Source organism: Mauremys reevesii, linkage group 5 (assembly GCF_016161935.1).
Source record: "Mauremys reevesii isolate NIE-2019 linkage group 5, ASM1616193v1, whole genome shotgun sequence".
Classification (NCBI taxonomy): Eukaryota; Metazoa; Chordata; order Testudines; family Geoemydidae; genus Mauremys; species Mauremys reevesii.
This window is the reverse complement of record NC_052627.1, coordinates 94,546,560-94,559,616: the sequence shown is the minus strand read 5'-3', so window position 1 is coordinate 94,559,616 and position 13,057 is coordinate 94,546,560. Positions and strand designations below refer to the sequence as shown.

At 39.4% G+C, this 13,057-nt stretch overlaps 1 protein-coding gene across 2 annotated transcripts; it reads left to right on the top strand.

Annotated features, from left to right (window-relative positions):
- The first annotated feature begins 251 nt into the window (after positions 1-251).
- TMEM33 (transmembrane protein 33) lies at positions 252-10,471 on the top strand. Of its 2 annotated transcripts, XM_039542193.1 has the most exons (8): positions 252-412; positions 562-640; positions 2,541-2,635; positions 3,151-3,338; positions 5,565-5,632; positions 6,682-6,815; positions 7,330-7,413; positions 8,405-10,471. In XM_039542193.1, exons 2-8 carry the CDS (start codon positions 584-586, stop codon positions 8,532-8,534), a joined length of 756 nt encoding a protein of 251 aa, XP_039398127.1. In that variant the 5' UTR covers positions 252-412; positions 562-583; the 3' UTR covers positions 8,535-10,471. The 2 variants fall into 2 exon arrangements, with proteins under 2 accessions (XP_039398127.1, XP_039398128.1); XM_039542194.1 differs by lacking the exons at positions 252-412; positions 562-640 and adding an exon at positions 654-820.
- Positions 10,472-13,057: the final 2,586 nt, after the last annotated feature.

Here is a 13,057-nt window from a genome sequence, read left to right as displayed (position 1 = left end):
TCCCCTGAGCGCTGCAAGATACAGCGCTGTAAAGCGTCAGTGTAAACAGTGCCCCAGCGCTGGGAGCGCTGCAAGCTAATCCCCACGGGGAGGTAGAGTACCTGCAGCGCTGGGAGACCTCTCTCCCTGCGCTGGCGCTGCGACCACACTCACGCTTCAAAGCGCTGCCTTTGGAGTTTCGAGTGTAGCCAAGCCCTTCGCTCACTGCGCACGGCACGCGGCCCGCTGGGCGGGGCGGCTCCGCCTGCGTCAGAGCAATAGGGGGCGGCCCTCCCGGCGCTGCCTACGTTACCCAGCATGCCCCGGCGCTGAACCCGGAACTGACTCTCTGCTGCATCCGGGTCGGGCCCGCCTCGCCTGTCAGGTTGTCGCCCCCGTTCCTGCCGGGTGCTTTCGGTGTCGGGTCAGCCTGGTAGGTGCCCCCTGGCCCGGGGCGCGCCGGGGCCAGGCCCCTGGGGCTCCTTCCGCTGAGGGGCTGGGCGCGGCGCAGGGGGGCGGCGGGGGCCGTGTCCGGGGCCATGCGGCTCCGTCCCCGGCTCATGCTCTTTTCTCTCCCCGCAGAGCGTGTCCCGAGCGGCCGGCCATGGCGGATACAGCGCAGAACGGGCCCATGCAGGGTGGCGCCGGCGGCGGAGCGGTGGTAAGGAGAGGCCCCGGCGGCCCTGTCGCGGGCGGGCGGACCGTCCCTTCCGTGCGCTGCAGTGTCGAGCTGAATTCTCCCCCCAGATCTGCCCCCCACTTGGGGTATCACTGGTTCTAGTGCCCCAGGGCCCCATAGTGCCCGGCGCTGTACGGACAAAGACTCCCTCTCTGCTTTCAAGTATGCCTCTCCTTGAGCTGCTGGGCCTATTCCTTAACCTCAGCATTTCCCTTTCTTGCACATCCTTCCTCCACCACCGTTTTCGGGCAGTTCTGCTTCTGTCTCTTGCTCTCCCCAGCCGTTGTGCTAATTGTTTCCAAGCTTTCCATAACCATCATATTCCAATATACCAGAATCCCTGAGGCCTCTGCCAGTCAGTGAGGGCTTGTCCCTGCTAGGAAACAACTAGGGAGGTGTTTAAAATGTGATAGCTAGCATGTTTGAACATCCTGTGCTAGACAGGGCAAGCTGTAGTTTTGAACATGTTAGTTGATGAAGGTTCAAATTCTCTCCTAGAGGTCACCTTGATTTACTAACATGTTCAAAACTATAACTTGCACTGTCCCCATTAAGGTTGTAAAAACATGCTTTATTTCCTACTGTGGACAAGCTGTTTAGTCTTGGCTTTGGGTCAACTTCTTTCTTACAGTATCCCTTTTCCACCTCATTGTGTTAATGTCCTCTTATATAGTTTAAAATTGCCATTCCCGCAACATCACTGACAGGTAAGACAGCAGATGCACACATGACCCATATGCACACCACATGTATTATTAAAACTTCATATTGGTGAAAAAGAAAAATGAATATCTAATTTGACCATTTGTTTTAATTGTTCATTTTGTAAGCTTCAATCAGTTTTAAGAGGAAAAATAAGAAAGTTTCACTTTCTGGTTCACATAAACTCTGTCACTCTTTCAGTGCATGACATTGCAGGGGAATGTCTAAATTTGAATGAACTCTTAATTAAAGTGTAATTTGAAATTGAAACAAAAAATTCTTATCACAAACCACATTGTAAATGCTTTTTTGAAATCTCTTAATTAAAATACAATGTTACACGTATATTGCAACCATTACGTACAAATAAGTGAACAGATCAGAAAATAAAGACACCTGTAATTTTTAATAGTCAATAATTATTTCACAGTTAATGGTCCCAGCTCATATCTGCATTAGCTACAGTATTTCCACAATAAAACAAGTGCATGGAGGTGGGAACTAATCTTCAAACTTCTTCAGAGGTATTCAGGCCAGATCTTTGCCCCAGGCTTTTCCAACTGGACGGCTGCCTTAAATGGGGCATTTGGGGTTTCCCCCGATGTATAGGAATCCATGAATGGCATAAAGTTGGCTTCACGCTACCTGTTTACAGCATTTTTGGCACACTGAGCACATTTAGGGTGGGAAGGTGTGCATATAGAGCGCAAAATGGCAGTGATCCAGCAATCTCTGCTCAGTCAAATGCTTCTTAGGAGACTGTTCCTGCTGGTATAATTTAGACCAGTCCCAACTGGTCCCAGAATAGAAAGGTTCTTCCCCTAATTTCTGCCTTTAGAGTCCTGGGCTGAGCACCTGGCCCTAAAGATGGGAAGTGTAGACTTCAGTCATAGCCAAGAAAGTGGATGCTTGCATCCATACAGAGACCTGGGAGAGTCAGTTGGGCTAAGGAATTCATATGATCAGATCTTATTGCAAGACTGGCTCTATACTGAGTTACAATATAAGTAGAAAAATAAACTCGATAGGCTAGTCGCAGCTAATTTCGTATTGGCATATAAATGAATTCTCCTGATAAACTGTGCATTACAGAAAATAGGAAAGAATGTCCGGCTTGGATATAACTAAATGTTTAAACACCAACTTGTGGGGGTTTTGTTTGTTTTTCTTTTCAATATAGCAATTTCTGATGACTAACAAGTTGGACACAGCAATGTGGCTTTCCCGATTGTTCACAGTCTACTGTTCAGCTTTATTTGTTCTGCCCCTTCTAGGGTATGTATTGTACTATTTTCAGTTGTTTGAATGTTACAAAATAACTAAGTTTTATTTTATGCTTATGCAAGCTTTCAATTTCCCAAAGATTACATAGGTCGTAAAGAAATGAGTGCAGATTATTTGTTTTAGCTTGTATAGGTTTTAACTTTTACTCGCACTTCACCAGAACAGTTTGAGAATTTAAGTTGTTAAAAATAATTTTAATAAAGTATCTAACTTCTTTCTTAAAAAATCTTTTTCTGTTTCCTTGGAACTGACTAGGAAGACTGCTTTTTTTTTTTTCTTTCTGTATTCCTATGAAATAATGCTTTCAGTAGTTTTGTAATGTTGAGTGCTATGCACATCAGCAATGTTATGTAAATACAAAATACTTTTTTTTTTTTTAAAAACAAATTAATACTAATCGTTGTCTTGGCTGTAATAGTAGAAATAGCTTCAAGTATTGTGCAGTTATGATGCAATCCTCAAGGGAGGATGGTTTGTATGGTAACCTCTCCTCTGATAATTTACAGGTTGCATGAAGCAGCTAGCTTTTATCAACGTGCCTTGCTAGCAAATGCGCTTACCAGTGCTCTTCGACTACACCAAAGGTTACCACATTTCCAGCTAAGCAGGGCATTCCTGGCCCAGGCTTTGTTGGAGGACAGCTGCCACTACCTTTTGTATTCTCTCATCTTCGTTAATTCTTATCCTGTTACAAGTATCCTTTATCTATGTACTCTTTCACGTATTATTATTACCTTAAACATTACTCCATGAGTGAGGATTGTGACATTTAATTCTCTTCCACAGCAGCCTTCATTGTGATATGAGAAATTGATTTAAAACCAAAGTGCGGCTGCTATCCATAGAACATACAGCATAGTTAAGGCTATGATTATGTCACGGGCTGCTCAGCCCACGTGCAGGGAGACCCTAAAGCTCCCACTCACTGCAGCAGTGGGGGACCCCAGAGCCCCAGCAGCAGTGGGTGCCAAACCCGCCTCCCCATTTTGTCAGGGATATTTTTAGTGAAAGTCAGGGACAGGTCACGGGCTTTCGTGAATTTTTGTTTATTGCCTTTTACTAAAAATATCTGTGACAAAAACTTAGCCTTAAGGATAGTCAATATAGTGAATCTCTCCCACATGGCATGTAGCCCTTACCTGGAGGGACCACTCTTACGGTGAAAGTACATTTCAGTCTCTGCTTCCAGGCAATTGTTTGTTTTTGTTTCTTTGTTTTTCTTTTTTTTTTTTTTTTCTTGTTGTGGAGACTCAGGAACTATGGCAGTGATACAACAAACTCATTTCATGTAATCCATTGAACAGTCATTGGATGGTAAGATCTGTCACTACCACCGTGAGCTACATGTGAATTGTATCTGATTTGGACCCCCACTTCTAAACTATAGATTTGAGCTATTGAGGCTTCTCCTTAGATAAGTTTATTTTCACTGTATTAATGAGAAATTTAGCTGTTGAAATAGTAGCTTTCAGCTTGATGACAAGCAACAGGAATTTAGTAAGTGGTTATCTTCCTTCTTCAGGTTTACCTATTTTATTTATTGTTTCACTGTACTAAGATGTGCCTGGCAGCAGAGACATCTGACTTTGTCATCTTGAACTGGTAGAAGCCGTGTGTGGTGGTGGGGGACTGTGACGTATAGTATGTTAATAGGAAGTGTGATGCCATTCTTCATCTAAAACGGCATTGTAAACCATTCTTTAGGGATTTCATGCTTTCACTGTTGCCAGTTAATACTGTAGTAGCTTGTAGAGTCAAGTATATACCGGAGTAAACTTTTTTATGGGAAAAAAAGAATTCCTGATCATTAAGTAGTATACGATAGGATTGTGATACTTTGACAGTACAGACTAGCTTTTGAATAACTTTCTTTAACACCTTGTTTAATCTGTGTGTGCACTGTCCATTTTCTGTTAACACTTTAGACTCGTCAGTCTGAGCAGTCAGTTCACACTAAGATAAGCCCCCTTTCCTTCACTTCAGCACCAGACACTTGGTCAGTTACACAAAGGATTTTAATTTGCAGTTCTGTGACCCTGGCTTCAGAATGAAGTTTTGAACGCACACTGTGACATGACATAATACTAGGAAGTGGGTCTGGAATATATTTTGCTCCACTTCTACATTCAAGTTCACTTCTAGAGAGTAGAGATGCCAGTCTCAAGTACTCTTAGGAACAAGAGAGCTTTGTGGAATTTAGTTTATGCCCCTTACACCTGTTACATTTCAGTATCTGTTGTAAAGGTTGATCATAAAAAGTTTCTTGTTATGGTGACAATGCACTAGATATCTTCCCAAATTCATTCCATTGACTCATCTCGGGAAGAAAAATGTAAACTCCATTTGCTGACTTTGGCTGATAACTTTTTTTCTATTACTGTAGTGCCTCGAAGTCTCAGCTGAGAGCAGAACCACATTATGCTAGACAAAGTTTACGATCTAGATAGACAAGAAAGGGTGAAAGAAAGAAAGGATTATTATTCCCACTTTGCGGATGAAGAGCCAAGGTATGAGGCGATTAAGTGACTTGCCCAAAATCCTTGATGGAAACAAAACACATCAAGAAGTGTCTGGGTCAACAGTAATATAGCTGTGTGTGATGTCTGTCTCACGATTACAACTAGGTCTGTTAAGTCTTTTCAGAATATCACAAAAGAGGCTGTTAGCTGATTACGAACCCCTCTTCTTTAATATTATTTTTTCAAAAGAAAACATAGCTACAGAGAGAACTGCTATACACATACATATCTCTGAGCTCTGTACAGCTGTCACTGATTTTGAAAACTTCTTGCTAAGGATAATGCTATACTTCATGCTGTAACAACTGTATCATGTAAATATGCTGGCATGATATTCATCGTACAGGTTAAATGTATTAAAATACTTTCTGGCCTATAATTTTCCTTATTGCTTGCTTCAGTGAGTATTTTCCCAGTTCTGCTGTTCTCGTTGCTTCATGCTGCCACGTATACAAAGAAAGTTATTGATGTAAGTATGGTGCAATATATTGCTCAGTACTTTTTGGTGTAAAATGGCATGTATCTAGGGGTTGTAAACACATTTCAAAGGGTTGCGATTATCCTCTCTTTCGTCATGGCTAGATGGGAGAGTGGTCTTGAAACGCTTTTGTGTTCCAATGTGGGGTCACAATATGGTAAAGTTGAGAACCAATCAATTTAATTTTTGCATAATAAATATAGTTGGATGGTCTAACCTCCTGACACACAGACACAATGTTTGTAGACAAGCCTCCTCTTAGTTTGAGGTGCTCATCTTGCTAGCCAGCTTGTGTTGATTCAATACCGGTACTTTAGAATATGTTAATTCTATTTAAGCTTTGTGCTCTCTCTTTTTCTCTCCGGTTACTATCCATGTGGAAGCAAATGACTTCCGTGTTTGCCTACTATGCAGAAATACTTGAGATAACTGACTGCATTGCAACAGATTATGGTGGGTTGCATCTGGACCCCCTTCCAGCTGCACTTAGACAAGTGCTGTTTCAGTAGGTGAAACAGCAAAGTGCTTAAAATAAAGTTGGAAAGCAAAACAATATTTAAAGAAGCTGCTTCTCAGCCCCAAATCCTCACTATGTTGTTTTATTTATATAATACACACTCTCCTTTGGAATCTTTTCTTTTAAATTAAATTTTCCATATGCTACGGGTACATATTTCGTTCTAGTGATCAGAATAAAGCTATTGGCCATCGCTATGGCATCTGTAACTAAAGTGTTATGTCTTATGGATAATGCTGGAAAGTGGAAGATGCTTACTTGCCTTTCATAGAAAGTGTTAGGATTAACTGTTTGGGAAGTATGTAAATGTGGGGTATTTTTCTGCAATGCTTCTCTTTTCTACAAAAACCCTATATTTGAAGTATCCTTTAGAGGATCCCAGAATCTTATTAGTTTTCAAGTAACTAGGTAGGGTCTCAAAAGTTGCTGAAATTAGTATGGCTGACAGTCATTTGAGTGTTTTGAGTTAAAACTAGAGCATGGACAACCTAACTGACTCTAACTTTGTTTTCCCTTTCTAAAGGCAAGAGGTTTGAATAGTCTGCCTTTCTTGAGAAGTCTTTTAGAGAAACTAAATGCTAATCAACAAAATATTCTAAAATTTATTGCTTGCAATGAAATTTTCCTGATGCCAGCTACAGTTTTTATGCTTCTTAGGTAAGAATTACAGAAACATTTTCTAATATATTTACTTCCATACTTGAACATTTCCTACCCTAGGCCTCAATCTTGCGGTTAGTTCTACATGGGTACAGGTGTGGAGCCTATGTAAAGCTCATTGCAGGTAGCTGGGATTTTAGCTTTTACACAGGCATTTGCATCCAGTTCTGTGTTTGTCTTGAAAATTGGGCACATAAAGCACTTCATAAATGGTAATTTTAATATGAGAACAGTAATGCTGCGTTTCTTTAGTTGTTTTTAAAATTTCAATTGTGGTGTAGCATGCAGTTGTTGCTTTTTATTTTATAACTTTCAGCCTTAGTGGATATGGATATGCTGGTGTTTTTAGATATCTTATTGCTTTTTGTTGTCAAACCTGGATTCTCAAACAAATATGATCATCTGACTATCCTCAATATATAAAATATATGGAGTTGCCTTATTTCTAATTGCAAAACATATTGAGTTTGTGATGACAAAACTCAGAACAATCTTTTTCCTTTCCTTTCAGTGGCCAGGGGAGTTTGCTTCAGCCTTTCATTTACTATAGATTTCTTACATTGCGTTATTCCTCCCGTAGAAATCCATATTGCCGGTAAGCATTACATTGATTTGAGAATTAATAATGTATTAAAACTTATGTACAATAGTATGCTAAAATGTTACATGCTAGAAATGTAGTTCATATGTAACTGGGCTTAAATAACAACCCTTACATTTTACAATTACATTACATTTTCCAAACAGCACCATAAATGGGAGGTTGCTCTTCTCCCTCACTAAATTGTAGTTGTACAAGTAATATATTGTGAAAAGTTTTCTCATGACTGTTTTTAGATAAGCTTTTTGTGAAGTGAAGCTCCTCAGTTCCAGGATAGGTTTTGTGGCCACAGACTAGTTAGAGAGCCAAAACGTCAAAAGTACAGTATACTACAATAAATCAATCATTCCATTTTACTATTGAAGTCTTTCAACAGAAATCCAGGAAAGCATTTCAATCCTTGACATCTTAAAAAATCCTTTAAAGCAGTGCAGCATTAAATTTGATTCATTTGCTTAATTATATGTGCTCTGAAGAGATGAACTGGGATTTCACTGGTACTTATAGGATATTCTGAATTGTTTCTGTTGTGAGAGTGTTGCCCATGCAGTCTTTCTTCCTGGAGGAGTGGAAGGGGTTCTAGAACATAGGCTTGTGTCTCTTCCTTTCTTGATGTCTCTTTGCTCTGTTGCTTGCATCTTCTACACCACCACTACCACCTCTCTCCCCTTGCAAAAAACTATCACCTTTCTTTCATGGTGTTCCCTTTTTGTCTGAGGCTGCCTTTTAAGTTTGAAGTAGCTTGCAAAAGTGATTTAAAAACCTGAATAATTTCAGGGGCAAGAATTCTCAGGTCCACACTGAACATTTTGTCTCTCTCATATGTATTATACTCATTGTCCTCAGATGTTTTCTAGCTACTTTGGGGATCTAATATGAGATTCTTGAATAATAGAATTGAAGACTCTTCTGAGGTTTAATAACTGCTGATCAACACAGCTGTGATGTAAATATATTTCTGATTTATTTATTTTTAAATTTTCAGGACTCTTTTCACAGAGCTGAGGATCGTTGTTGAACACCTAATAATGAAGCCTTCATGCCCTCTTTTTGTAAGAAGACTGTGCCTCAATAGCATTTCCTTTATAAGCAGACTGGCACCAACAGTTGCATAATTAACTTTCAGAAATGTGTATGTATATATTGTGAACATTATGAGCTGCTGGCATTTCTGCTAATGGTTATAAATTCCAGTTTTTACACTGATCTCACTCGTTTGTATAAAATTGTCTATACATTTCCCTCTGAGATATTCAGTGCATTGTCTCACAAATAAGTCCTAAGTTTCCAAGAAAATATTACTATGCTGTATTGCTAATTGGTGAAAGTATCTGTTTCCGTCTTAGCCAAAATTATTTTAAGGAAAAAATACTCAGTCATACAGAATGTTAAACAAACAAAAAAAAAATGGTTAACAGAGAATTGTACCTGTTTTTCCCCCATAAAATAGATCTACTGAAAGCAGATATATATTTAAGAATTTTAGTCAATCCTAGCTGTATGCATAGCTACTATAAGATGTTACCACAGCATAACTTGTAGTCTGTTACAGATCGCAATTGGCATACGGACATATGCAGTACATTTTGGACAGTATTCTTTTCCACACTCCAAATATACCCAGTATACTTAATTTGTTTAAATTCACGTAGTTGGTTCGTGAATGCAAACACGGCCCATTTAGGACATAATCAAATGGATTAAAAATCTCATGAACTGTGGTGGTTGATGTGACAGTTTTCTGGGGGCGAGTCTGTTTTTTAATGTCATTTAAAAGTGAACACACCAATAAATCACCTAATGCCCTCATACTTTCACATCCTGCATTTGGGAGAATTCTTAAAAATCTGACCATATCAAACTCTCTGAACAGTGAGCTTGTGTTTCTATATGATGAATGTCTTTGTCACTATAGTGAAGTCACTGACCAGTAGGCTTCTGTATAAAATGAAGCTGCAGTGTTTAAACTCCTACCCACCTCAAGTCATTGTGTAATGTAATAGTGCAAAAAATTATTGCAAATACAAGTGCTTTTGTGCCTAAATAAGACTGCAGCAATTTAGGCATCGCTAATTTTTAGGAAATATAAGTTAATCTGTAGCTAGTCCTATAGGAATTCTTTCCCCAGTTTCTAAGAACCTCACTGAGATGGAGAACTTACATAAAAGATTGCACCTGGTCAGAAATCTATTGAAACAAATTACTGTAAAGAAAATTTGGCATAAGTCAATCTGTTCCTATAATAACACTACTAAATATCTTGACTTCAGAAATGCATGTGAAATTGAGTGCTGATTACACATTCACCCAGCATACCTCATTATTGTAAAGGTATTCTTTTTTCCAGGAATTACATTTGTCTGAATTTAGCCTGTTTCCTTAAAATTTGGGTAAGATGTTTGGGCGAGTAGGCACAGTATACAATTGATACTTTAGTTGCATAGAAGTTAAATTTTATTCGTTGAGCTTCTTTATAATTACTACTGCATGATCAGATCAGACCTTATACTAAATATTTGGAAAACTCGCTCCTTAAGTCAAAATATTTCCTTGTAATTATCTCATTTCCTTACGTATGTTGCAGATGTAATTTAGACTTTTCAGTCCTTAGTTTCTGTCAGGAGCCATGCATTGTACATTTTTGCTCAACCTCCAGGTACTGACAAAAATGATGTTGTGAATAATTTTACTTGATTGCTCTGACCTTGGCTTTTTGAGCGTAATTAGCTATTTATGGAACTATTACACGCTGTGCAGAAGCAACTGCATGCTATACTCTGGTACAGCTGCTCAGACCTGCAACCAGCCTCAATATCTATATGTCCTGTGATCTGAGTGTTTTTATAAAAACTAAAATTTCTACAGCAATAAAATGAATGTTAAAAAATAGTTTGCTAATAGATGGCTTTTCTAGTTTATTTCCTCTGTGTAAAGTAACTGCAATATTCTGAGATGAGTCCTGAAGTTGAGCAGAGAGTGCAATTTTTGTGCGTGTGTATGTTTTTCTCTACCTAGTCCCATTACCACACTTGAATCTAACCTAAATGCTACACAGATCAGAGCCCTGACACATCCTTACATCCACCTTTATTTTGGATCCACCTTTTTACTTATCCTAAGACAGCAAGATTTTAAAGGTTAGCACTGGTGTTCACAACCCTGGAGGGCAGCTTTCAAGAAAAATGTTAGTTTTTCTTTTAAATTTAAAGTGTGGTGCTTAAGGACCCAAAAACTTGTAACCAGAAGAACAGAAATGTAAATTTGCTCTTGAGCCTACCTGTCTTTGTATGGCAGCATGCTGTGTCTAGGACATTGTTGGAAAGTTAACGTGTTTATCATTCTTAAATGCCATGCACATATGTGAGGCATGATTTGTCTCATTTAGACCACCAACTTAAGAGGAATAACTCCTGATGTATACTTGAGTAAGTGCAAGGTGAATAAAGTCCTTTGCAGTGGTGGTGTAGCTACATTGGTCCCAGAACACAAGAGATGCATAAGAACGTAAGAACAGCCATACTGGGTCAGACCAAAGGTCCATCTAGCCCAGTATCTGTCTACCGACAGTGGCCAATGCCAGGTGCCCCAGAGGGAGTGAACCTAACAGGCAATGATCAAGTGATCTCTCTCCTGCCATCCATCTCCATCCTCTGATGAACAGAGGCTAGGGACACCATTCTTTACCCATCCTGGCTAATAGCCATTTATGGACTTCACCACCATGAATTTATCCAGTTCTCTTTTAAACACTGTTATAGTCCTAGCCTTCACAACCTCCTCAGGCAAGGAGTTCCACAGGTTGACTGTGCGCTGCGTGAAGAAGAACTTCAAGGTAGGTGAGTTAATATCTTTTATGGGACCATCTTCTTTTGGTGGAATCATAAAATATCAGGGTTGGAAGGGACCTTAGGTCATCTAGTCCAACCTCCTGCTCAAAGGAGGACCAATCCCCAGTTTTGCCCCAGATCCCTAAATGGCCCCTTCAAGGATTGAATTTACAGCCCTGGGTTTAGCAGGCTAATGCTCAAATCACTGAGCTCTCTCTCCCCCACAGCTATAAACTTTTTCAGATCCGTGGCATTTAATTTACATAAATTCATTGAGACCTTCATCTCACACTTTTCTGTTGTCAGATTCTGAACCAGCTAGGGGACTATATGCTAGTGATATTATGCCTGATTCACCACTTCTTCATTTTTACATGGGTGTGACTCACTTGATTTCAATGGGGTTATGCTGGTGTAAAACTGGAGTAAAACACAGGACAATTAGGCCTGTTTATTGCAGTACCTGTACCATACTCTGAACATGTGGGAGAGTAGCTGGGTGAATAAGTGAGTAAGTCTGCTATGAATAGAGAACTTGAAGCAGATGAAATGGCTAGAAAGAGCAGAACTAGCAGGCCTGAGGAAGGTAAGATTCTTTCTTTTAACTGAGTTGGTTTGGTTTTACTTAACCAAAGAAACCCCAACAATTTATGAGTAAACTATTAGAAATCGATTATGAAACTTTCCATATCTAGGATTTAGTTTGACTAATACCCCAGGTTTTGTAGAAGGTTTCCTTATTACTCTGTCACAGTATTACCCAGATTAGCATATAGCACAGAGATATGGCTGGACAAAACTGCAGATATAGTTCTGTGCTTAGCTTGAACAACCTAGCTCATCAATGCTTCGCAATACAGGACAGCCAAGTAGTGGGAATAGTTTTGACCCCTCATTTTGCTTGCAGACTACAAGCCAACACTTTCCAGCAAGCGTTCTTGATCCTTTGTCAATCCTCATAATACCTATTATCTGATAAACTCAGTGTTTTCCCATCATCACAAAAACAAGGTTGGAAATTTTTGTTGAAAGTTTAAAAAACAAACAAACAAACAAACAAAAAAACCCAGCTTCTTCCTTGTTCCTTCACTACTGTAAGTTATGCACATCATGTGCCAGGGCTATCATAGTTTGCCTGCTGAGCCCATGAGTATAGGTTTCACATCACTGAGTAGGTGAGCCTATCACACATGACTGTGACATCAGAATGAAGTTTTGCAACTAGCGTGTGAAACTCAGGTTCCAATCATGACCACCCAAAACAAATTTTACATCTAATTCCAATGAAAGGTTTTTAGGCTGACCAAATAGGTTGTGCTAACTTAAGTAACTCTTCTGAAACCAGATGGAGTTTTGTATGATTTAGCTTTTCACAATAAATTCATATGGCTGCATACAGAGGAGAGAATGGGTTGAGGAACATCAGATTACCTTTCTTTCAGTCTTTAGATAAACATAAACTAAAGCTACATGACCAATTTGGAGAAGTCTCTGACGTACAGTTGGGAAATGAGCAATGTCAGATTTTTTAAAAAACAAAATAGGTGCCTTATACACACGTTTTCCTCCTCGTCTCTATCCAGATTTCTTCTTATATTCCTCTTTGTACTTTCAGTATATATATTGTCACTTCATTAGAAATGAAAAAATACCCTGCTGTGTATAAAGGGGAGCATTATAAATTAAGATATTTTAAATTCTGTTCTTTAAGAATATTCTATTTTCAGTCACCATGTATTTTTCAATTTCTGTCCTAAAGCCATACTTCATATTGTTTTTGAGATGCTAAAGGTATTTTGTGATAACATGCA

Coding starts and splice junctions, on each gene's coding strand:
- TMEM33 (XM_039542193.1), top strand. CDS start 584: ATGGCGGATACAGCGCAGAACGGGCCCATGCAGGGTGGCGCCGGCGGC. Junction 3,339..5,564: donor TAATTCTTATCCTGTTACAA/GTATCCTTTATC, acceptor TGCTTGCTTCAG/TGAGTATTTTCCCAGTTCTG. Junction 7,414..8,404: donor CGTAGAAATCCATATTGCCG/GTAAGCATTACA, acceptor TTAAATTTTCAG/GACTCTTTTCACAGAGCTGA.